Below are 24,460 nucleotides of genomic sequence, written 5' to 3' on the forward strand. Positions count from 1 at the left end.
GGTGACAATTCCAGAATGAAAGACAATAGAAAGATTCGGAACCAGGTGACAGCACCTAACTTGGTCAATTACAAGTTATCTAGTCACAAGTTGAAACAAAGATATAGTAAAAGATTTTTACTGGAAATACATCCTTTGAAATTTTCCCAAATTACAGTGGCAGATTAATATGTAATGAGGTTAGAATGTATTTTTAAATGGCATCATGAGGGTACTTTTTAATGAGTGTAGTGAAGGAGAAAATACAGGTCTCAGTTTACATATGATGTGTGCTTCTGTGCTGGTGTTTACACTCAGAGGTGCTTGCTGCTAGGGGATGTTTTGGTTTACATTTAGAAAGAAGACAGAATGATGGTCATGTAATTTTCAGTGTTTATATGTTCAATCTTTTCCTCTCCTTTTTAGTTCTCTCACTTATGTCCTAAGCTTCCCACCCCCACCTCCCTTCCATCACTCATTTACCCCCTTGAAGGGATAGGAAAAGGCATGTTGTTATTAGTTCAGGTCCGAAATATTATGGGATTATTCTGAAAAAAATTAAAATATCAGGGAGAATTTGCCCAGAAGTTCAGGCTATTTAACAGCAGTAGTTTGTATTAAAGGCATTTTTTTTTTTGCAGTTGATGGTATTAAGATGACAGCAGGTCTCTACTAGCAGAGTTCCGATAGCCAAAGCACAGCTGTATTTTTACCCTCACCGCCAGGTTTGGGTGCACCTGGGTATCTGCCACACCCCATTGGGATCAGTCAACAATGTATCATAAAGTGTATTTTTGAATTCATGATTTTCTTCTGAAAATTGAGCTAAAACGTGTTCCCTTTTTTTTTAAAATCATTTTGTAAGCTAGCATTCTTTAAATGTCTGCCAGAAGTTTAATTTGAATTTGTGATCCCTGAAGGCAGCTAGACAGAATTATTCTAGTTCTTCATAAACTGCCTTCTATGATTCATTGTTCACTCATAAAACATACTCATTTCTATATATACTCAAATAGTTAAGGCAGTTGCAGTATCGGGGTTATAATGTTTTTTGCATTGTATTTAAATTGTCATTTGAGAGAGAAATCAAGAATTAGCTTGAACTACCAGTTAAAGCATGAGCTCCCTAGCACACAAAACCTCAGAAATGAGTGTTTTTATCCAAAGTACTGTAAAGTGTATTACACAGTATCTAAAATAAAGTTTAGTTTTGACTGAATACACTCAAAAAGGGACTCATAAATATTAGGAAACTGTAGTTAAGAACTTACATGACTGTTTTAAATACTATTGATTTAAACCACTGGCTAGATTTTATGAATCAAAGTGTAATTTCCCAGCTTTGGCTGTATTTCTCAGTGCTGAAGCACTCTCTCTCGTGTGCCTTTAGCAGCTTTCCAGACATTCAACACAGGATTAAATGACAGTAGTTACCGTGATCAATAGGTTAAGGCCAGTACAATCACTCTTACCGCTAATGACCTCAGTAGTAATGGGTAATAAAGTGTGGGCTATAATAGCCTATTGCTGGTGCTGCATGCCCTTTGATTCCTAGTATTAGTAGGGACTAGCTACATGAAAAAGTTGGACATTGGGAGTTAAGGGAGTGGATATATAGGCCATAATTCTTAACTATTTAAAGTCTTAAACTGTGCTTAGATTTTTTTTTTTTCCGTTGGCTGCGGGGGGGGGAGGGATACAGTCATTTCTGGTCCATTTGAATATGTTTGTTAAAGGTTTCCATGAGTTATTTTCATGATATGTTGGAGCAGAAACTTTGGATAAATTTAGATTTTATTGCATTTATAAATTAAAGCGAGAGCCCACATTTTAGAGGCACAGAGCTAACTGGCCTAAAAATGAAATTTCAGATAGTAAAGCTAATTCAAACCCATCAGAATACTATTGCCAGCTTTGGATTATTCAAGGACTAATCATCTAGTTTGTAGGTGATTCGGTCTCCTTCCCTCTGCCCCCCACCCTTTTCGCATGCCAGCTTTTTAACCATTGGGTTACTCATCATACCTCCCCCAAAGTGCCCAAAGAAAAAAAGATAGGGATCTCAGAGTAGCTCACTTAGTTGTTCTATAGTATACTTGCATGTGTGTGAGCCCACACAATATCACATACACATACACACAAGAGCACACACAAACACACACACACAATAAGAAAAAAAAAGTTTTGAATTGCCGCCTGAAACTGAGAGGTTTTTAAAAAATTATCCATAATTCTTTCATTCATGATTCTCCCATTTTCATAGATAAGAGAGAGTGGGGGGGAGGGTTGGTGGCATGTCTGACTGAAGCAGATACACTTTCTAAAAGTAGTAAAACATTTCTAGCAAAACAATATAATTCTTGGTAGGAAGGTGTTTCTGAGTGAGGGTGCGCTATCGTTTCTTTCATTTTTAGTGTTTGTCTACTCAGTTTAATTTTTACACCACCCTATTCCTGCCTGTTTTCCTGTTAATCACCATCAGAAATCTGGCTCGAGAATATTTATATTGTACATAGTCCAAGAAATGCACAGAAAAAAAAATACTTAGGCATGTTTCTTGTGCTACTTGCTTAATCAAACTTAAATATAATGATGAAAATTTCAAGTAAAAGTCTACTTTTGTTGGGATAATAACAGCATGTCAAGATGAACATTTTGCTCTTCCAAATATGGTGTGCACATGAGAAATTTAAAAACTTTCTAAATTAAAGCAGTTAAGGATTAATTGTTAGAGTGCAGTTAAAAAGGAAACTTTTAAAAGTCTCATGGGTATTTTTCATGATTGTTGTGATAATTAGCTATGGCAAGCATCGATTTTGGGTGTTAAGCTTTTTCTAAAATAAAACATAATTTTTGTATTCTGTGTGTATAGCTTCATGTCTATATTGTGAGTGAGCACATGAACTGCACAGTCATACATACCTCTGTTCCTTTCTTGAGCATGTAAGACAGTGCTAAAAATTCATGTCTACTGTAAATTACACTGTATCTTAATCTGCATTCAGAAGCCAACCACAATGCAAAGAATTCATTGATGACCTTCCAGTACTGGGCGAATGAAATATCATAAGGATAGAAACTAATTTTTCTTTTTGAAGCTTTTTTAAAAAAAAAATTTAACGCCTACATATATGCACACACAAAACACATACATAACAACATTGGTGACTGTTCCCTGTACATGAATCTGACCTTCAGGAACCAATTTTAGTTCATCAAAATTAGTGAGGCTGAGAAATCAGGACATCAGTGCATAATGACTGTGAAATTAGGGATGCGAGCTCGCTCTGCAAATGACAGGACAAATCATGTGAAAAAGTCAAGAGAAACTGCATATTAAGACATTATATTACGTAAAATTAATACTGTACTTCTCCCTATCGCTTATTGCTCTCCTGAAGGATTTTTAAAAATTCTTTTCTCTTCTGATCAGCTATTGTCTGCTGATTTTTTTTTTGGTGGTGCACTGGCAAAGTGCAAAACATGTTATTACCTTTTATTATAATACAGGAGATGACAGCAGATCCTTTGGAACAAAGTAGATCTTTTACTGCTTTTAGTTTCTTGCTGTCACATGTTTGATTTGAAACTAAAGAAAAGTAAGATGCTTAAATATTACTGTTTAAAGTCATACAGATTTTGTCTTTACCTTCATTGTCTCTCTCTCTCTCTCTCTCTCTCTCTCTCTCTCTCTCTCTCTCACTTTCACTCTCACTTTTTTCCTTTTTTTTTCTGGAATTTCTCATGAAATTGTCTTCTTGCATTACTGGGACTGACAAAATGGTTCTCATGTAGTCTGCAAATTAAACACAAGTGCAGTGATTATTTTGAATAGCTAAATTACATTCTAGAAAGCTTGCAGAATTCATAGCATTGTCATTAGGTATCCGCTTGAATACAATTTGTGTAACCTTGGCCAAGACAGCCTGTCATTTTAATGTCAGTGTTTTATCTGAACAAGACATCATCCTTTCAGATACAGTGTACAGGTTCCTTCCAAAGATGCCCGTGCAGAAATGTGTTAACAGTTGCAAATATGAAATGCTATCAAGTTCATCACTGTAACTATTTGTCACTGAAATGTCATGGAAAGCGGCTTTTAATGGTATCTTACATAAAATGAAAGAATTGAAAACCTCTGTATGCTGGGCAAGTATGGAGTGGTAGAAGCATCACAGTGAGGGTGGCAAAGGGGTGAGGTTATTCACTTGCTTGAGTTTCTACTGGTTTTTCTTAAAATCATTGTCTTCGTAAGCCTAGATCCCATTGGTCTCAAACACCTGACTTGTTTTCCACTTGCTGTGATCTGTAAAAGAAAACTCAAGTTTTGCTTAACTTCTTACAGATCATTTCATAAGAAGAAAGGGAACATTTCCCTGTAACAAATAGAGAGCTTTTTATCTTCACTCGGAGAATTGTTAAGGTTTTACCCCTTCTGCTCTTTGCAAGGCCGCCTGCTACGGTAGAGAACGATACCAGAGCTTTATCAGCCTTATAATAATAGCACAATGGGATTTGTAAGCAGGCCTTCCCTTGGAAAAGCTCATTTGGCAGGAAAAGTTGGTAAATCTCTAGGCAGAAATCGCAGTGCTTCAACTCTGATTGGGAAGTCATGGCTCTAGGTACTCAGTGTTTCTGCTTTATTGCTGCTCTAGGTTCCCGTGTCAGTGGCTATGATGACACCTCAAGTTATCACTCCCCAGCAAATGCAGCAGATTCTCCAGCAACAAGTGCTCACCCCCCAGCAGCTTCAGGTCCTGCTTCAGCAGCAGCAGGCACTCATGCTTCAACAGGTAACTATTGACTTTGCCATCTGGCAGGACAGCCATGCTAAGCCTCGCCACATAAGGCACTGATCCATCTCCGGGTCCCTACCACTAGTTAGCGGATGATACTCATTCCCCTCATATGGTAAGAAGTTCTGGCTACTGAAATTCAAGAGAAGAGGGCAAAATTAATGGTGTTTCCTTAATGATGACCTAAAATTCTCTGTTTTGATAAATAACAGTATTTTGGAAGTCACGAATGTTTCATGCTGAGAAGTTAGGATTAAGTTAAGAAGTGGAGTTTTTGAAGGGACTTCTTGGGTGTTTGTGTTTTGCAGCTCTTACTATGGCACCGGAAAGTATGCTGGATTTCAAGTAGGAGGACTGGGGTTCAGTCACTGGTCCTGTCACTTTCTATCTGTGTGACTTGGGGTGCTTGGGATTAAGGAGATCGGAATTTGACTCCTGCTTCAGCTGTTTCCTTAAAATGTTTGGCTTTGGGCAAGTCACTAAAACCCTTTAAGCCTCACTTTTCTCTTCTATAAAAAGATGATAATATTAATAATGGCAGCACTTGTCTTGCAGGGTTATTGCGAGAATCAATGAGATATTTGTAAAGCATTTAACCAACTCTTCAATATTATGTAAATGCTTGTTATTATTATTTCACTTCCTTGGGCTATATCTATGAAACACAAATGGGATGGGAAGGAGGGGAACAGACGATGACCTAGGTCTTTTAGGATTCTGAAGCTTTGATCCTATTGAAACTTATTCTAGGTGAGAGACTTCTAAAGTGAATGTAAGGTGGGGGGGGGGGGGAACACCCAAGGCCATGGTCATATCAAACATTTCCAGTATTTATCTTACCAAGAGATTCAAATATCCAAAAGGGAGGAGTGTCTCTTCTGACACATGAGCCAGTCCTCATGGTGCCAGCACATTTGGAGGTGCTATATTACAGGAATCCATTGCCTTTTGCTGATGCTCAAATCTCTTCCAGGTTGTCATTTAGCCTTCTTTCCCGATGGATGTTTGAACCGTACAGGTCATACATCATACGTCAACAGGACTGTGGTGATGGTGGTAGCAGAATGAAAAGGGAGGGGGTGGAAAGGCAGAGGAGCACCCACACTGTCTGTGCTCATATTGACCAACACTGAATACAGTCAGACCCTCTCATTTAGAAAGCATGGATACGTTTCACAACAGAGATTTACCAGTCTCTCTCAACAAGGGCATCTTCGCTTTGTTGTTACAATCAAAGGTCATTCCTTGCCTTATTTTAATTAGTTTGTGTAGAAAATGGTATGTTTTTCATCAGTTCATTTTGAAGATTACTTTTCAGACGATAATGCCAAGAATAGTCAGTGTGCACTGAATTTATTGTTGAGTTTCAAACTAAAGGTCAGACCATTACAGATAAAAGGATGCTATTTTTCAAATCACAGTTTGTATATTACACCGAAAGGGACACGGAATTGGCTCCTCCACTTGGTCACTTACCATCTTTTGCTTTGCTTTGCAGCAGCAGCTTCAAGAGTTTTACAAAAAGCAACAGGAACAGTTACAGCTCCAACTTTTACAACAACAACATGCTGGAAAACAGCCTAAAGAGGTACAGACAATACATATTTTACTTTCAAACCACAGATCCCAGAGGACTGTCTAGTGGCTATTAAACTGTCATTCATCTTTTAAATGATTGCACAACTGAGCTGACTATATCGGGGCTCAGCTTTCAGCCTCAGAGTTATTGTCCTGTTTTCTTTCTAATTTTTCTGTGTTCCATTTGCTCGCTGCCACATATTTTACTGCCCTGTTCCACGTTTGCCTTGTTCTGGGAGTACGGGACAAGTGTTGTGAACAGGATCTTCTATGCTGCTTTTGGAAACTGGCGTAACTAAGGGTCCAGATTTCCTTAGAGATATTTAAGTCTTCTCCATCCAGTTGGATTGTTTAGGGATTTTATGGAGGAGGGGCAGGCGAAACTACATAATGCCATTAATACAGTTTGGGATTATGAAACTAGACTTTTTTCCATGTTGTACATTAAAGACAATAATTCCCCTTCAGAACCATGTTATTATGAGCTGACCGTCCCAGACTTCAGAAAGATGGTCACATACTCTAGCCCCCTAACCATAATACTCTCACAGTTTTTTCTTTTTTCTAATTTTATGGGGACACTCTAAATAACAAATAGTCAAGTCATAATTCCACTGTCCTTCTCAAAATGACTAACTTTAGGTTACAAAAACTCAATGCAATGGTCACTTTTATATTTTTTTTTAATCCACAAATGGTGATGCCTTGAAGTAGCGACCCAACTTTCTCAACTTTGGTGCAAATCTGATCATATTGATATGTTGCTCAGAGTGACAGATTACAGTCATCTTTGCACCATTATCACTTATGTTACCTGCTCTTGAAGGTAGTTTTATATCATAATAGATATTTCTTGTTGACGAACAGTTCTTCTGGGGATGGTATGAGTTGTAATTTGCTAGCTGGTGTAAAGTCCTCTTTAATGACTTCTTTGTGCCTCTGAACCATCTTGACTAATTGGGACATTGTTGACTGACCAGCTTCCCATAATGACAATGCTGCAGTTCATCTTAGATGTCGTGGTCCCTCATGTGAAAGTTGCTGAGTTACACTAATTTTCCATATTGAGGATGACCTAACTATTCTCTTCTCACTTAGTCCCTCCTCCCCACCAGATTTGGCAAATCTCCTGTGACATGCCAGGTTTTCATCTGGGATTACATTTTTGCCACCTGAGTAGAAAGCCCTGAAGGCAAAGCTTGTTTTGGAGTGGGAGAATGTGATTGTGGTGGTGGTAGTGGTGGCTTCAGGGAGTTTGGGGTGGGGGGAGGGATGTGGGGAGGAAATGTTATAATGAAAATGCTGACACAACCTTAAGTATAGTGGGTAACGGGTGCTGCTATAATAAAAAGGGAACAGATTAAAAAGTGTCTAAAATGTAAATCTAAAGGACTAACAGTAATTAAAATGGAAATGGCACAGGGAGGGAAGGCATGTAATTGTGAGATATCACTGTGCAGAATGCTCTCAGCTTTGTTTTGCTGGCTGTTTTTCTAATTCAGTAGGGCTTACTCATCAGTGGCAGTTCAATGCGCGTTAATGACTCTGGGATGCAGGCATCACTCTGGACAAAGAAATGATTATTGTGCGGTCAAAAGAAGTTCAAAGACAAGAAGGGAATTTCAGTTTTTTCCTTAGAGATCCACATTCAAGAGCATATAAATTAAGCCAAATGTTAAAAACCACAGTCTGAAAGCTGACTTCAAAGTCACAACTCTCTAATTAATGAACTGCGAGCTTCAGTTTGGACAAGTCGTGGTTTGATGCGCCCATAAATCAACATGACAGGCCTGTTTCACAGTCTCAGACAGTGCTTGTCATTGAGTCACATCAGATGTAAACACAGCAGAAAAAAAGAGGGAATATGAAGGAGGTGCAATTGATCAACAGAATTGGTAAAAACTCACTTTTGAAGCACATTATGCATGATCACAGGAAATGGCTGCAGCCTCAAGAGGCTTTCTCCTTCTGCCGTTGCTTTTTTGAATCCGATTTCTAACAGCCTTCAAAAGGGAGAAGAAGAATTCCGGAGCTTCTCCCCTGTGGCTGGCAGGCAATAACCCCCTGTTGTTATTTTGTGCTGCTTGCTTTTCAAAGGCGTCAAAATTTAGTTTTTTAAAGATCTTTAACTCGATATTTGAAGGCAAACAATAAAGGGCTGCCACTGTCATTCTTATCAGTTACCAGCCATTGGATTTTTTCTTTCTGTTGCCACTTCTTATTAACCTCTTATTTGGTCTATTAGACATAGTTGGGAATGCACGCCTGCATGCTGGGAGAACATGAAAGTTCAGATGGGCTCCGAGGGCAGATAAAGAAAGTTGAAGGGGAAAGTTACACTGCAGAATGAATGATAAAAGTTAACTCTGCTAAATTGCTGTTGTCAGAAAGGAGACCATCCCCAGACAAAGATGAGGGCTCTGAGTTCTGGGGGGAAAAATGACACCAAGGAAAAGTGAGACAACGTGATGGCATTTCGGTGTCTCCAAACGTACTGGGCTTAGCATGTTCTTGCTTGGCCATTCCGTTGGCATGCAAAGTTTAAAATAAAGGAACCGTTTGGAGTTGGGTGTTTTCTCTGATTAGGTATGCACAAGGGGACGCACTTTCCTTGAGTTGACTACCTGTTTACTGCGCAGATGGATTTGGCAAAGGCCTGCTGCAGTAGGGACTCTCATCCCCCGTCTTTCAGTTAGGATGATCCTTGTTTTCCTGAGTTGAGGGCATCCTCTTGAAATTATTGTGCAGTTGGTGGTCCTTTTGTGCTAAAAATGGCAATGGAGTCACATGGTTGCAATTTCATGATGGGGACTGGTGGTTGTGATTTTAACAAGGTTTGAACTTGGATGTCGACAGATGGAACAAGTGTATTCATTTACTCAATCCCCTGGTCATTAGTGGCTCGTCATTTTTTACCTTTGGCTTCCACCCCTTCCCTTGTTTTGTTTTCTCTTTATTTTACATAGTTCTTCAGTAAAAGACTTGACCTTTAGCAGAACAATATACCTTTTACTCTGTTTTTTCAAAAGTCGCAGTGATTGATGTATTTCCAGACCAGATCAAGAACACATTATGACCCATCATGAGTTTAGGACCCAAGTCCTAACTCCATGGATACTCTAGGGAGGTGGGGAGGGGGAGTAGAACCTATCCCATTGTAGCTGCTGGAGTAACTGCTCATTAATACTTGACAGAATTGATGTGGAAAATAGGCAGAATTAATTGTAAATCAAGGGAGAAGAAGAACCCTTTTTTCTGTAGTTGAGCCTAGGCTGAGTTGATTGTTTGCAAAAGGCCGTTTGTCCTCGAGCAGTTATGACAGTTTATGTTAGGCAGTAGGGAGTAACCTAAGAAAAGAAAACAGACCTTTGACAGAAGCTTTAGGGAGGGGATCAAAAATGCAAGTTTTATCAGGATATTTCAGCATTTTAACACTGACTACTGACCTGACAACAGGACTGCACTGAGACCTTTTTTGTATGCATTCAATTGTGAGAAGTAAACAAACTTGCTCGTATCCTGTGTTTGGTAACTGGGTGGGGAGCACAGTTTGGCAACGTGTGTTGCTTTTAAATTCTTTCTTGGACAATGGGCCTTGTATACTTTTATATCCTGGCTTTTCAGATGTAGAGAGCTTTCATGAGCTTTTCCTAGGGATAGCTTGCGGAGACAACAGAGAGGCCATCAGTCATTTTGGATAAATAAATAATTTTTAGGCATTTAATTTATAAAAGGGTGGGGACTCCCAAAAGATTATGTTCAATCTAGAGAAAATTGAATCCAATTTTTTTTCATGTTTTTGACTGGGGTGGGGGAAGGATGTAGGGGAATGTTGGGAATTAATATCTGTTAAAGAAGTAAAAAAATATTTTTGACATGAATATAACTATCATTGGGTTTTACATTAACATGATAACTTGAGAAAGAGTGAAAACAATTGGATCATTTTATGCATGCTGTTCCTAAAATGAAAACACTGGCTTTTCATTTAAATTTATTTAAATTTTTGTTGTCAGTGCTATAGATTTTGTTTTTTGGAGTGAAACTCAATTAACTTTCCCAGTGGCATAGTAGTAAGTCTGAAATTGGTTGCTAATATGAGAATGATGGCTTTTTACAGTAAAATAAACTACTTGGGGATTCAAAGGAAAACAACATTTTCTTCTTTCCCTGAATGTTCAGTCAGGAGGGTTTAAAACATATATTCTATTTTATGTATATGCCAGAGAAGACCAGAAGTTAGGTCAAGTGGGATATAATTATTCTCCAAGGTATAATTATTAAGCAAGGTCATATAAGAACTGAAAGGACTAAAGTCTTTCAGGAACACATATAAAATACGATCTCTATGATATTTTAAAATAATAATAACTAGGAGAGTTAAATGTATCTCTTTCTTTACCTGTCTATTTTGGCTGCAGTTTGTGAAGGGTTAATTTTCTTTCCAGAATTGTTAGCCATAATGTGGATAAGACCTCCACCTTAGTATGATTCCTAGCAGATTAGGGATATTAGATAATTTCCTTCTACTTATTGTACTCCTGCACTGTATTATCTTTCTATCACTCAGATAATTACTAAGGAAATCTACATTAATTTTTTTTTTTTTGGCTAGCACAAGAAGCTCCTAAACACTGGAATGGTGTATTGATGTTTTACACAACAAAAGTTTTCCGTCATTAGTACAATAAGCAAAAGATATTTATCATAATGTAAAGCCTTCCATGTGGTTTTTAGAGAACAAAGAAGGGAAAAAAAATCGACCATGAGCAGCAAACCTGAGGGCTAGAACCTAGCTAGAACCAACCTAGAAACTGGGGGATATGAAGCTGAGACTACTGTACATATCATACTCACAGTCAAGTAAGATGTTGTTTGCTAAATTATGAATGTGTGTAATTAAAATCTAGTGGCTGTTTCTATGAAAGATTTACAATGTTATTTCATCGTTTGTCATGGCTAATTAACAATATTAGATGAAGTTTTTCTTCTTCAAAGGTCTGATTTTTTCTCATTTATTTATGTCAGAAGTGATAAACAGAGTAGTTAAAAGCTTCTGCTGGTGGAGGAGGGAGAAGAGCAGCATGTTCCTTTACACCTCAAAGGTTCAGGGTTCAAATCCCTCTGGAAGAGAGTTAACTGAGTCCTATTTATAATGAGAACAATTAAAATGTTCAGTCTTAGGAATTGAAGTCGTAAACGGAAGACCTAACTTTTCAAGAAGTTAGTTTTTTTCAAAAGTTTGTCCCTGGTGGACAAATGATTGATTGTCAAATGAGAGCTAATATGTAGCACAGGGTAATAAATTAACCCCATCAAGCTCCTTTAATGGGTGACCTAATCTGTGGGCTTTCAGTAGAGCCTGTGGCCCCAAGTCCTGTATTTCATAATATTTGATGATCTTGAGAAGTTTGAACACTTGATCCTTCTACCTATCCTTGGGAAAGATCTACCTAATTCCTCCCCACCTCACATTTCTGGTTTCTTACAGCCACAGCAGCAGCAGGTGGCGGCTACCCAGCAGCTGGCCTTTCAGCAGCAGCTCTTACAGATGCAACAGTTACAGCAGCAGCACCTCCTGTCTTTGCAACGTCAGGGCCTGCTGACCATTCAGCCTGGACAGCCCGGCCTTCCCCTCCAACCTATTGCTCAAGGTATGTGTTGAATCATGAAGGGCAGCTAAACAGGCTTTTAAATTAATATGAATTCATCGCTCAAGAACCTGGTCATCCCTTCAAGACTATCCTATCTAAAGAAGGATGAACCCCCTTTGTGGATAAAGTTGGAGGGTGGGCTTGTGGTAGAGGATGTGCACTTAGTGCAACAAACTCAGGCTTGGAAAGTCACTTCTTTGTCTTCAAGTTTTACATTGCGTAGAATTCACTAGAAAAGGCAATTTTTAAATGGAATATTTTAACCATTTCCCAAAGTTTGGCAAAACTAATTTTTCTTTTATGAACAACAATTTTGTTGTTCAAAATCAACATTGATTTTGAAAATCATTTTTTATTTTATAATTTTCTCAAATTCAGTCCTCTGTTTTATTTTATAAACAATATTTAGTATTCAAGACTTATACCAAGACCCCCCCAAAACATGCACACACACACATATGCACATACATATACACACCCATTGTCTAAAAATCAGAAGTTAGAGATCTTTGCTTTGACTGAGAGAAGCTCTAATGGAAACTTGTTTTTGAATGGTTTAAATCCCATACCATGACTTTGAAGATTGTATATTTCTCACAATAAATACATGTGAAATGTTAGGATTCAATATAGGGCACCAAAGTTTTGTGGAATTTTGGTGAATTACATTTGAGAACCCCTACTGGTCTACATTTTATTCTAAGGCCTTTGGACATGGAGTTTGAATGGGAAATGTAACAGTTTTTAGGGAGACATGTTGGCCTGAGCTGTTCTAAGTGCATAGATTATCCAAAGCTCGAAAAAGCTCATTTTTGGAAGTGTCATATCAGTATGTGTTTGTGAAAAGACTCTCCCCATCTGTCTCCTTTTGCGTTTTGTCTCCCCCCACCATTAGATTATAAGCTCCTTGAAGGCAGGGACTATATTTTAATGTACCTCCAGTGCTTAGCACAGTTCCTGGCACATAGTAAGGACTTAATAAATATTTTTTGGATTGGATTAGATCTCAGTTGAAGCAAATTTAAGTTTTTTTCCTTAATGATTCAAGCCAGTTCACACTCCGGTTCATATTTGTTTGTTTATATGATGTCTTACAGATTGTTAAGTGAAAGACATTTGTGAATAGTGCCAAATTATCTTCTGAAAAGGGTTACCAAGAAATAGGAAAGTTTCATTGAGCATGCTGCTTGGAGAATCAACGATAGATTGAGAAAGTTTCCTCTCCAGTGGACCCAGGGAGGGATCCTGGGATTGGACTCTCCTCTGGACACCTTTGACCACACCCTTTTTCAGTCTGTCTCTTTTCCAACTTTGAAATCCTAGCCTTTTCTCCATTTTTTCCTTTTCTTCCTCCAATCCCTAACCCCTTATTTATGCTTCGATGGCTCAAATCCTTGATATTTAATCAGCACCCCCTGCATTGCTGTCAAAATAGAAGATTTGGTAACCAAGCAATACAAAAGGAAATGAAAGGGCTCATAGGCTAATGTGCCTTGGGCTGGCAAAATGTTAAAACGTGCTTTAATTACACCTTCAGGTTTATTGTTGGAAACATCACAGGCTGTTCTTACACACCCACTGGACTCAAGCTTCACCCTTTCTCATTTTTTCCCACAGCTCCTCCACTATTAAGTTTGCTCACTAAGGTTCATTGTTAGAGTACATCAGTTAAGCTGTCCAAAAGAGGGCAATTGGGCAGTGACAAGACACGCTCGTGTAATGTGAAAGAAATGAATGTGGTGATGCATGAAGTGTAATCTGTGCGGTAACACATCAGAGACACCAGTAGGTAATTCAGCAGTCATGGCATTGATTGATATGCTTAGCAGTCTGGGAGAACTATTAGCCCCTACAACAGGAGGAAAAGGCGTATTTAAAACCTAAGGGGTGCCTCTGAGTGTGCCCAAGATCACATAAACATAAACAGAGATGCTTCGGAGGTCAGGCCCTTGCAGTGAAGTGAACTGAGTGTGCTTGACAGCCCTTGAGAAAGTAGGGGCTCTTTTTCATTTGGACCCCACCCCCTACCCCTTTTCTTGAAGTGCCTTGAGAATTCAGGCCTGTTGGATGACAACATGATTTTTTTTTTTTTTATCGGAGAGATGATGGCTTAAAACTGATGTCATTACGAGGTTTAAATCAACTTTCTGCTTGCTTGAACATGGTCACCAGGGTATGGATGTACAAGGACAAAAAAAGGTTGATCAACTCTGTTTGTCTTTGAGCCCGTGATACCTGGGGTTGTGAAATTGAGTTCCATGAACAGTAATCTGTCAACTGTCCCCACAACATACATTTTTTAAACCTGTGCCTGCATTTTCTTTTATAATGAAGGGGACCAGTTGTCCTGAAGAAAAAAAAGGAGGTAATAAGGAGCCAAGACCATGCATTAAAATCATTGGTGATAGATAGTTCATAAGAAAACCAAGATGTTTTTATTTTAGGATTACCAGTTTTCTGTGTACCCTAAATATGCTGAAATGGAGTAAAGGGGATCTCAAAAATGACAGAGTTTGGGCTATGTTATCTTTGAAGTCATTTTGTAGTCAACGGTTCTAAGCGCTGAATGATGGCACTCTCTGTTGCAGAATGCACAGGTTTTCTTTTAAGGTTACATTTGCACCTCTCCTGGACCTGAAATAATTAGCATATCGCTGTTGTTTTGCCTTGTAGTTACTTTGATTTCTAAAGGACAGGACTATTTTTTTTTTTTTACCTCACTGCAAATTCAACAAAATTCTGACCTTCTAATTTTTAAAATGTGAATTGCATATAGGCAAATTATATACTTTATTGTGTCCCTGTTAATGCATTTCTTTAACTTAGTACTGTTCATCTCCTACTTCATTTTGGAGGAAAATGCTTAGTTTCTGGAAATTTGATCCCATTTAGCCTGATGAGTGACTGGCTTTCCTTTTAACTGTCTTAGTGCTATCAGGATATCTTGACTGGCAAATGAGCATCTTTTGATGTATTCATTGAGCCAGCAACTTCATGTTATTTTCTAACTATAGCAGCCATGGAGATCACTGATTTGGCCACCCCAAGCATGTCTGATGTCACTTGTTAAATTATGACATCAGTTTCTTCCCTTACGGAAGTGGAAACTATAATTAAAGTAACTGTTACTTTTGAAATTTGACCAAGAAAAAGTATTGACACTATTCCTTTAATTTTTCTGAGTTTCTCAGTTGGAGGATACACACACACACACACATACACACACGCGCGTGTGCGCACACGAGAGGCGAACCTGAATGATGTTGCAATAGGTCACACGATAGGGGGAGATGGATTTTAGGATCTTAGTTCTAGAGCTGAGAGTGACACAATGTGCTTTAGTCCTCCTTTGCTGGGCAAATATGGAGGGAGTGGCAGGAGACTTTTACAAGCCTTACCTCTGCTCAGAAGGAAGAAGATACAGATCACAGTGAGTAGGCTTTTCCCCACATGAAATAAAATGACCCCAAATCAAACAGTTTATCATTTGAAAAATGGGCAACTTAATCTTTTTATATTTGTTTATTCCTAAACAATAAAAGAGGTGTTGACTTGTATGGTTTCATATTAATACCGTATCATCCACAGAGGAGTCTATTCACTATTGTTTCAATTGAGTAAACAGCGGAGTGAGGGTCAGCGGTATTCACAGGTAATTGTTAGCGTGCAGACAGTGCTGTCAAGCATGTTCGCTAAAAATACATCCCTACATCCCGCACTGTCACTTTGCAAGGTGTTTGAAAATAATAGCCCAGATGCAGCAAAACAGGCCATAGGAATGGGGAGTGACCTTTCTCTTTGTTTAATTTGCCTCGGAGGTTTAATTTCAGGGGACTAGTAATAATTGAATATGTCTAATAACTAAATGCTCATTTGGGACAAAATCCATCAAAATATAATTGGCATTTGATTTTTATGAAAGAAAGATGACTTGGCTTTAAAAGGGTAGATATGTTCTAGGAATATCTGATCACTTAATGTATAAATTGAAGCTTCCTTTTAAGTATATATTAATTGCAAATACTTAAGCATTTTCACATTTTTGTGGTGAATAGTTACCAGATACCAACTGTTTTTGTTAATGCCACTCTCAGAAAGGCGGGGAAGGTTATTGGTCTGCTGTGCAATAATTTACTCCTCTTTGATATGCAAACGATCCACGGTGAATATAAAAAAATCCTATCAGACTCATTTCACAGTTCTTAACCACTTAGATTCTCTGGAGTCTATCGCCTCATTAGACCCGTGCTCTCCAAAGCTAGCATAATTAAAATCTTTAACAGTTTAGCAAAGTAAAGATGTTTGGCTGATCACGTTGAGATGATTATCTATCTATTGTATTCTAAATGACAAAAATAAATTAAATTTAGACCTTGGCATTTTTTATTATGTGTTTCAAATGAGTATAATGCATACAGCCTTCTCCTTTAATTCAATACCTTAGGTTGGTTAAGATACATGCCAGTTTCAGCTGCTTTTATAGATTCAGAAAATGGCAGATTTCCTAGGATGGCTGTGTTACAATTGATTGAAACAATGAACAGTGATCCAAGACACCTGGAAATGGGCTTCTGCCACAGGCCTGCCTTGAAACATGCAGGAGTTCCATTTTTAGGTATCCATTCAAGGGACGTTGTCATTCTGCACTTGCCCTTGTAAATATTTTTCTCCTCTATGCTTCCTAACATGAAGTGTGTCTTATTTATGTGGGATTTGGGAATTTGGTTCAGTAGAGAAGTGTCATCTGATTAAAGGTGAGGTCACCCAAAATGGTAAGCATGACATACGGATAATGTCTCTACTTGTCGCTGGGAAATTCAAGTTTACATATGACATGTATGTCTTAAAACCTTTGTCCACTTTGACCCTTGTAGAAAACAACAATTTTTTTTATTACCCAGAGCTTATTTAATGTTTTCATTTTACTCTTGAATGGCTCATTAGCATTGATCTAAGAAATGACAGTAATAATAGTGTTACTTGTATAAAAAGTTACACAGTTTTTCAGTAGACACATCCATCAATTAAGTGAGCAGTCCTAGAAACCAAAATTAATGAGGAAGATAGGTGTGTTAATGAAATAATCATAGTATAATCAATTTGACTGTTAAAATTTGAAAAGCATTTCAGGAAGACAATATGAATTCATAATTTATGTCTAAAAGTGATTAATAAAAACTATATTTAATAACAAAGCTATTTGTCATCATTTAAGGCTCATGCACAAAAAATTAGTCATGTTGTGGTTCATGTTGTCATAATACCATAGTTGAATAATTTTATTTCAAGTCCTTCCTTGTGGATACAATAAGGTGCCAATTATTCACTTTAGCAAAATTTGTGAAAAAAAAAAATTTGGATGGAATTTCCTAGGGTCATAGATTTAAAACTGGAAGGAACCTTAGAAGGCCTCCAGGCCAGGCATCAGAAGAAAATCTTAACCATACTGATTGGAAAAGCGCTAGGCTCCAAATAGTGGATTTCCAGTCTCATTTCTGCTCTGATGAGTGATCTCATTCACACAAGTTCTTCGTTTGGCTGGGCTTCAGTTGTCTCATCTGGTCAGTGAGTGGAGTTGTCCCAGACTTCTGCAGCCCCTTTTTTCTCCCAACGTGCTGTGAGGACCAAATTTTAAAATGGCCTTTCTAGTTACAGTTGGACAAGAAGCCCGTGTTAGAGGCTGAATGGTTTTAACAGTAAAGTATGAAGCCTTTAACGCATCCACACACACTCAAAAAAAAAAACCTAACACTAGGCTTTGTTTACTGACTCTTTGATTTAATTACTGTTTGAAGAGGACGGAATTAGCTGTTAATTGATTTAATTATCCAATTTGTTTGTTTCAGGCATGATTCCAGCCGAACTGCAGCAGCTCTGGAAAGAAGTGACAAGCTCGCATCCAGCGGAAGAAACCCCGAGCAATCATAGTAGCTTGGATCTGTCTTCCACGTGTGTTACCACGTCCTCCGCACCTTCCAAGACCTCCTTAATAATGAACCCCCATGCCTCCACCAACGGACAGCTAGCGCCAGTCCATACTCCTAAAAGAGAAAGGTAGGAGCCAAGGCTGCAATATGGTCCTGTATGCAGTGAGCAGCCCTTAGGGGCGGGGGTGTCAAATACCTCTTTATATTTCACTGGTCTCTAATTGGATTCATGTGAGTCAAATGTGCATGTGATAACTTAAGAATTTATTCAGTATAGACTGCAGGGTGAAGCGTCTAATTATTTTCACTTTTTCAACATGGAATTAGTGCTAATCTAGACATACCCCAGAGCTTATGGCAAAGGACCACAAGATACTTCTTTCCTCATTACCTTGGTCTTTTTCAGAGCCACGTCTTCCTACCAAGTGGCTTCAGCAGGACTGCTTTCTTGTGATAGGTGAATGCATTCAGCCTGGGCTGCAAGTATGGTATATGGGCCTATTGGAGATTAGACCTTGTATTGTCTTCTGTCACCGTATCAAATTGGTGCAGTGAAGCTACCACTCCAAAGTCCCAAAGAAGCCAAAAAAAAAATCAATAATGATTTTAAGGATTTTGATTTCTGTTCATTATATGTATAAACATATCATTCAGAATACCATTAAATATTTTGAAATCTATTGAAATATTTCATAGCTACCTTTTTTTGTTGTTGAAATTTTACACTTCAAAACACTTTGCCATCAATTCACCAGACATTGGTTTAAGAACCTAACCTCTGAAAGGCATGCTGCATTAGACAAAGGGGAGAAAGAGAAAGAGAGGAAGACATGACAATCCCTGCTTTAAAATCCCTGATTCAATTAAGTAGGGGAATATAAAATTGGGAGGAAAAATTGACCAAGTCAGTTGAATGTCCAAGATTGTTTGAAATTCAAGACACCTAATTGCCCCCCCTTAAAAATTATTAATTGAATTTGACAAGTGTCCTTCAAATAAAAGGTGTGCACAATTTATATTCAGTAACACTCATTCAATAGTCATTTATTTAGCACTTGCTGTATACTAGACCCTTTTTTTAAACTATGCTGTTGAAATGCATGATATCTGCAATTGATCGATAAAAAATGTCTTAAGCAGCCCATACTATGTACTTAGTATGTGGGAATTGTTTTCTTCTACGATCCTTGTACTTGCACATGTTTTACACCAGTTTCATGTTTGTGTCCTAATGAGTTTTTCAGTATGGTTTCTGAATAGAATATAAACACCTTGAAGACAGGGTCTTCCTCCCTCTTTTTTGTTTTTGTTTCCCTAGTGCCTAGTTGAGTGACTGGCACATAGTAGGAGCTTAGTAAATGCTTTTTGAATTTAAACGTTTGTTAAAATAATCTTTTTATTTTTGTTGCTCCTTATATAAGCAGGTTAATGATCTTTTAAAAATTGCTAATTACTCCTTTTAAAGTGTCATTTTTTTTTTCAAGGGACAAAATTTATTGAAACTCAGGGTTTTTTTGGGGAGGGGAGGAAATCACATTATTCTAACTATTCTTAAGAGTGTAGAGTCTAATGACAAAAAACATTACATCGATTGCCTTATGCAATTCATATTATAAATCAGTACCCTTGGTAACAAGTTTGTTATATGTGATATAAATGTTTTCTTCACAAAACTAAGATTCAGTTTTATTAGATGATTTTAAAATTGGTACAATAATAGCCCAAGAAGGAAGTGATTTAAATAGTTATTAAGTTTATTAGCTTGAGAATGGCTTGGTGTATAGAATAGGATAAAGCAAGTGTCAAATGGGAACCATTGGGTGAATTCAGGCTTCTGTTGATGTCAAGGGAAGGTAGACATATTTTAATGTCCAGAAGTCAGCCTTGGCTCTTCCTTCCTGCATCTGTTTATGGTGTCTTTTGTAATATTTTCGGAAAGGACAACTTCAGATAGCATAAAATAAAAAGTTCTAGATTTAGTCTTGCGTTTCTTTCCTTTGATGTACTAAGGCTTATACCATCCATTTAGTACAGAGTGATTAAATTACACCTTTCTTCAGAAGTAGAGCAGGAGACTGTACTGCAAAGAATGCCCACTGATGCACTTAAGGTTTTTGTTGCAGGCTTGTCAGCCCTGGTGGTGCCTGCCTGCATTTCATATGACATACAAGCCTCTTCTTGTTTAGATGCATTGCATTTAGTTTCACGCTAAAAGGATATGTATCTGTAGTTGGTATAGGAGAGTGCTAGATTAGCAGTGAAGAAAATGGGAAAAGAATAGCCCCTTTTTATATCTCAAGGTGCATTTGAGAGTAAAAGGATCCAAGGCAGAGGCAGAGCAATTCCAGGAGCTAAAAGTTGGTGTGATTCTGTGACCCTCAGACATTAAGCTGAATATGTCAGTATTCTGAAGAAATCTTATGGGGGGAGGGAGGGAATATTTTAATGAAAAGTGTTCATTTTGACAGCATAGTTTTACAGTGAATGAAATTTGGTAAGGAAAAGAAAGGGAAACCCAAAAGAGGGAGAGAGGAAGCATTTTTTAGATTATAAATACTGGGCAAGATTCATGGGCTTAATATAATTGTCCGTTCGCCAGTCAGTCTATTTCATCTACTCTTTTTTTTGTCCTTCACTCCATTCATTCCTGAGGCTATCTGATAGTTAACAGAGTGAAGCAGAGCTGAGCAAATAGTGAATTAGACTGGACAGGGGGAAGATGAGTTCAAATCCTGCTTCTAACCCTCTAGGAGTGACCTTGGGCAAGTTACATCATGTATCTGAATCTCAGCTTCACCATCCAGTAAATGAAGTTGAGAATGCCATTAGGGTGGGAGAGAATACTATTGATTATGGACTGGTTATTCAACACCTGTGTGCTTGGTGACATCCAGAAAAAGCAACAGAGTCTTGCAGGTGGCAGAAGGTTTTCTCACTGATGTTGATGATGATGTAGCACTGTCCTTTTCATTCAGGACTGAGGAGCAAGTAGCTCATTCTTTTCTCAGCTGTTACTTTGCTTCCTTCAACTTTTCTCTGGCCCTGCCTTTGAAGGTTCCTTCCCTGCTCCCTAATTTATTTACACCTCTTATGTAGAAGTTATTTCATCATTTGAAATTCTCATTGGGTTTTGACTTAACCTACTTCTTGAAAGCAGTTTGCATGGACTCTTTCTCCCCATTTTCCTAACACGATAGAGTAGTCAGTAGAAGTAGGACAAGGCAGTGTTGGGGGGGGGGGGTGACCGATGGAGTGGGGCATATGTCTCATTTAAGAAGGACTAGCTAATAATCCACAGGTGCCCGATATTCGCATTTAACTTTGAAAATTCCCTTTCCTCAAGACTTTTTTTTTTTGTCCTATGCCTTCCTGAGCTTTTTCTAAGCAGTGGTAGTAGCAGAGGCGGCGGCGTCAGCAGCAGCAGCAGCAGCAGCAGCTCTGGGCTTTGGCGCACAGCAATCTGTTAAGGAGATAAATAATCTGCTTTGGCGTGACACTCCTACTCTCCTCTTTAATTTGTCTTACACAAGGAAAATTATAATTAAATCATTCAGGGTAAACCCTTGAGTGTAGAGAAGAAAAAAAAAAAACCACACACTTAGGTAAAGATTGCCAATAGAGACCAACTTCCCTGTTGTGCCTTGCAGAGACATTGATCAATATTCAGCACTCTTAAAGGAAGAACATTTCATATGATTTGTGAGGCAGATGCCAAAGCTCAAATCAAGGCTTGTTAAGATCCTCTCCTCATGTAATCACGGGCATTCAGCATCATTAGAATTCAGCACTAACGCTGATTTTACTCAGACAATTCAGTAATGTTTAATGTGCTGATTAGGCATAAATTCATTCAGTGCAATAAATGTACTTCAGTTGTCAGTATCTGAAAAAAGAGTTTTCATATTCAGGAAACAGAATCAAAAGGGGCCATCGCCACCATCTCCTCTTTTTCTTGCCAGTATCTTATTGTGCGTTATAGGTGACTCTTGCAATGATTGATGTATTTACTATGATACTTATAGACATAAAACATCATCTTGAAAATTTGCCTGGTTATCAGATTTTGGAAATTCCAAATTCAGAAATTTACGTAAATAAAGTCAACACTGTAAAGGGAATGTCATTAGAATACTAATTCTGACCTGGTTCTTTTGATTTTCTTGTATCAAAGTTGGTATGTAATTGCGATAGCATTCTCTTCCTGAGAATTTCAGGTGTGACATGGTATTACACAACAAAAAACGTTGCCTGTAAGTTTCAAGAATAGCGTTGAAATTGAATTTGGAAACTAGCTCATGATAAATCAAAGCAGGCGCTCCACGGATCTTTATATGAAAAGTACAAAGGTTTCTTAACGTTGAAGTTAAAAATAAAACTTAGAGAACTTATTATGAACCTATCCATTAGGTCCTTCAAAAATGGAAGTAATTCACAGAATTAAGTCACTTAAATTTCAAAACCAGTATATAGTGTGTACACATGCATGCACACACTCACATGTACATACACAGTGAAATAATTGAATGGGAGGAAAAAAAGATACCTATAAAAATAAGAATGTCTTTTGTAATTGCCCTCCTGCCTTGCTTAATAACCTTCCATTCCTTCATTTAAAACATTCAATGGTCTTTATTTTAGATGATTACTGTGCAACTCTTTATGACTAGTAGTTCCAGCCATTTTGTAATTGTGAACATTTTTTAGCTAGTTACCTTAACTTTATTTCTTCAGTAGGAAATAGTCTCACTTTCTTTAAGTTTTTGATGGGAAAAAAATGTCTTTTAAGTCCTGCAATGCCAGTGATTGCTCTGTGTGACACCTTCTTTCCCAGGCAGTATTGCCTTCTCAGGAATGGATGACCCAAAAGAAGCACTTTGCTGGATGAGGTCTAACTTACCTTCTGCCCAGGAACAATATGACTCCTTTGCTTTGTATCCTAACCCTGTGTATTGCATCCCACAATACCACAGGCCTGCCTTGCTGCAGTTTTCCACTTGGTTGCTGACTTCAGGAATTCCTTGACAATAAGCTCTCAATCCCTTTGCTTGGTCAGCGGGCTTCATGGCTCTTTCATTTAATGCACACTCCCTGTTTGTTGCCTCCAGACATACATTTGACTATATAAGAATGCAGTTTCTGTTTACGGGGCTGGCCATTTTCAAATCCAAGTCATTTTTGAATACAGTTGTGATATTTACCACTTGACTAAATTCTGTTCTGTTGTGTAAAATCCTGGCAGTGTTTGGTAGGGTTTGCTTTAGGAATTTAATATCCAAGACTTGTTTCCAGTGGGGTAAGGGTGGGCAGAGAGTGGGCAGCTAGCTAAGATACCTGTTTCCCTTGATCCTGAACTCCTATCTTAACTAGTAATCTGATTTCAGCTCTGATAAAAGGCTTTTTAAAATGTAGGGGACATCTCCAGTCATCCTGATCTGTATCTGGCCACTGGACCCAGATGGCACTGGAGGTGAAAGTGAGGCTAGTGACTCTGCATAGCCCTTCTCACTTAAATCCAATTCACATGCAAGTCATGGCATCATCTTCCTGATGTCATGGTCCTCTGAGAACAAAGGACAAACAGCAACCAAATGTATATACAGTACCCGTTCAAATTTTCTGATTGCTGGGGTATCTAGTGGCAAAGGTAGGAAGAAGAGTAGAGAGCCATGGAATGTGAACATGGCACACATACCATGACAGTTACAGGGACTAAGCCTCCTTCCCATAAGTGAAGATTTCACTTGCTTCGCGTAACTCCCTTTTCCCTCCAAATCCTATATGGTTCTAATGTATTGCATTGAGTTGCTCAAACCAGTTAGATATACTGACAGTTCTATGCCCATTAGAACATTTTGGACATCTCTGTAGTACGGTAAGAAGATGACTGACTTTGGAGTTTTGGGGTCTAAGTTCATTTCCCATCTTTAGCATTTACTGTCATTTCAGCCTTGGGGAAAAAAATACTTGATCTCTCTGTGTCTTAGTTTCCTTGTCTGTAAAATTCAAAGATTGAGCTAGATAGTCTCTGAGGTCCTTTTCACCTCTTGATCTATAATCCTAGGTAGGATTTCCTTCATGGAACTATTCAGAATTATTTCTAACATTTCCCCATTGATATTATACTAAGATTTTACACACACACACACACACACACACACACACACACACACAGACACTAATATGTATACATACCTATATCTATGTGTGTAATCAAAGGTCTTTGAATGATGACAACTTGTGAGACCTGAGGAATCTGACAAACATCAGAGAGCCTCATAACTTCAGATATTTGCTACTTTTGAGTGATATTGGATTTCTTACTCCCACCAGAAACATTTTTAAAGTTCTAGAAAGAAGTCCAGTGAACTTTGCCAGTCATACAGCTGGCTGAATTTTTCCTCACGTTTTGACCGTGTACGTCGTTTGGAATGTTTGAGACGTGAGTTGGTGAAGTAATACCATTTGTCATAAAACGGTACGTCTAGATGGCTGTTCTGGAAGGGTAAGAGAAGTTGCTTAGTCTGGT

The 24,460-nt window shown here is 38.2% G+C and overlaps 1 protein-coding gene across 16 annotated transcripts in view; it reads left to right on the forward strand.

The window, feature by feature from the left end:
• The window catches only part of FOXP1 (forkhead box P1), a 679,928-nt gene that overhangs the window by 571,324 nt on the left and 84,144 nt on the right, over nt 1-24,460 (forward strand). For 14 of the 16 annotated variants that reach the window (XM_072598672.1, XM_072598682.1, XM_072598671.1 and 11 more), the window contains 4 exons: nt 4,635-4,772; nt 6,274-6,363; nt 11,845-12,007; nt 17,854-18,061. In XM_072598672.1, coding sequence (XP_072454773.1) covers nt 4,635-4,772; nt 6,274-6,363; nt 11,845-12,007; nt 17,854-18,061 — 599 coding nt within the window. The remainder of the gene's footprint in view (nt 1-4,634; nt 4,773-6,273; nt 6,364-11,844; nt 12,008-17,853; nt 18,062-24,460) is intronic. The other 2 variants (XM_072598676.1, XM_072598678.1) reach the window with 1 other exon arrangement.

The sequence above is a fragment of the Notamacropus eugenii genome, chromosome 3, assembly GCF_028372415.1.
Source record: "Notamacropus eugenii isolate mMacEug1 chromosome 3, mMacEug1.pri_v2, whole genome shotgun sequence".
NCBI lineage: Eukaryota > Metazoa > Chordata > Mammalia > Diprotodontia > Macropodidae > Notamacropus > Notamacropus eugenii.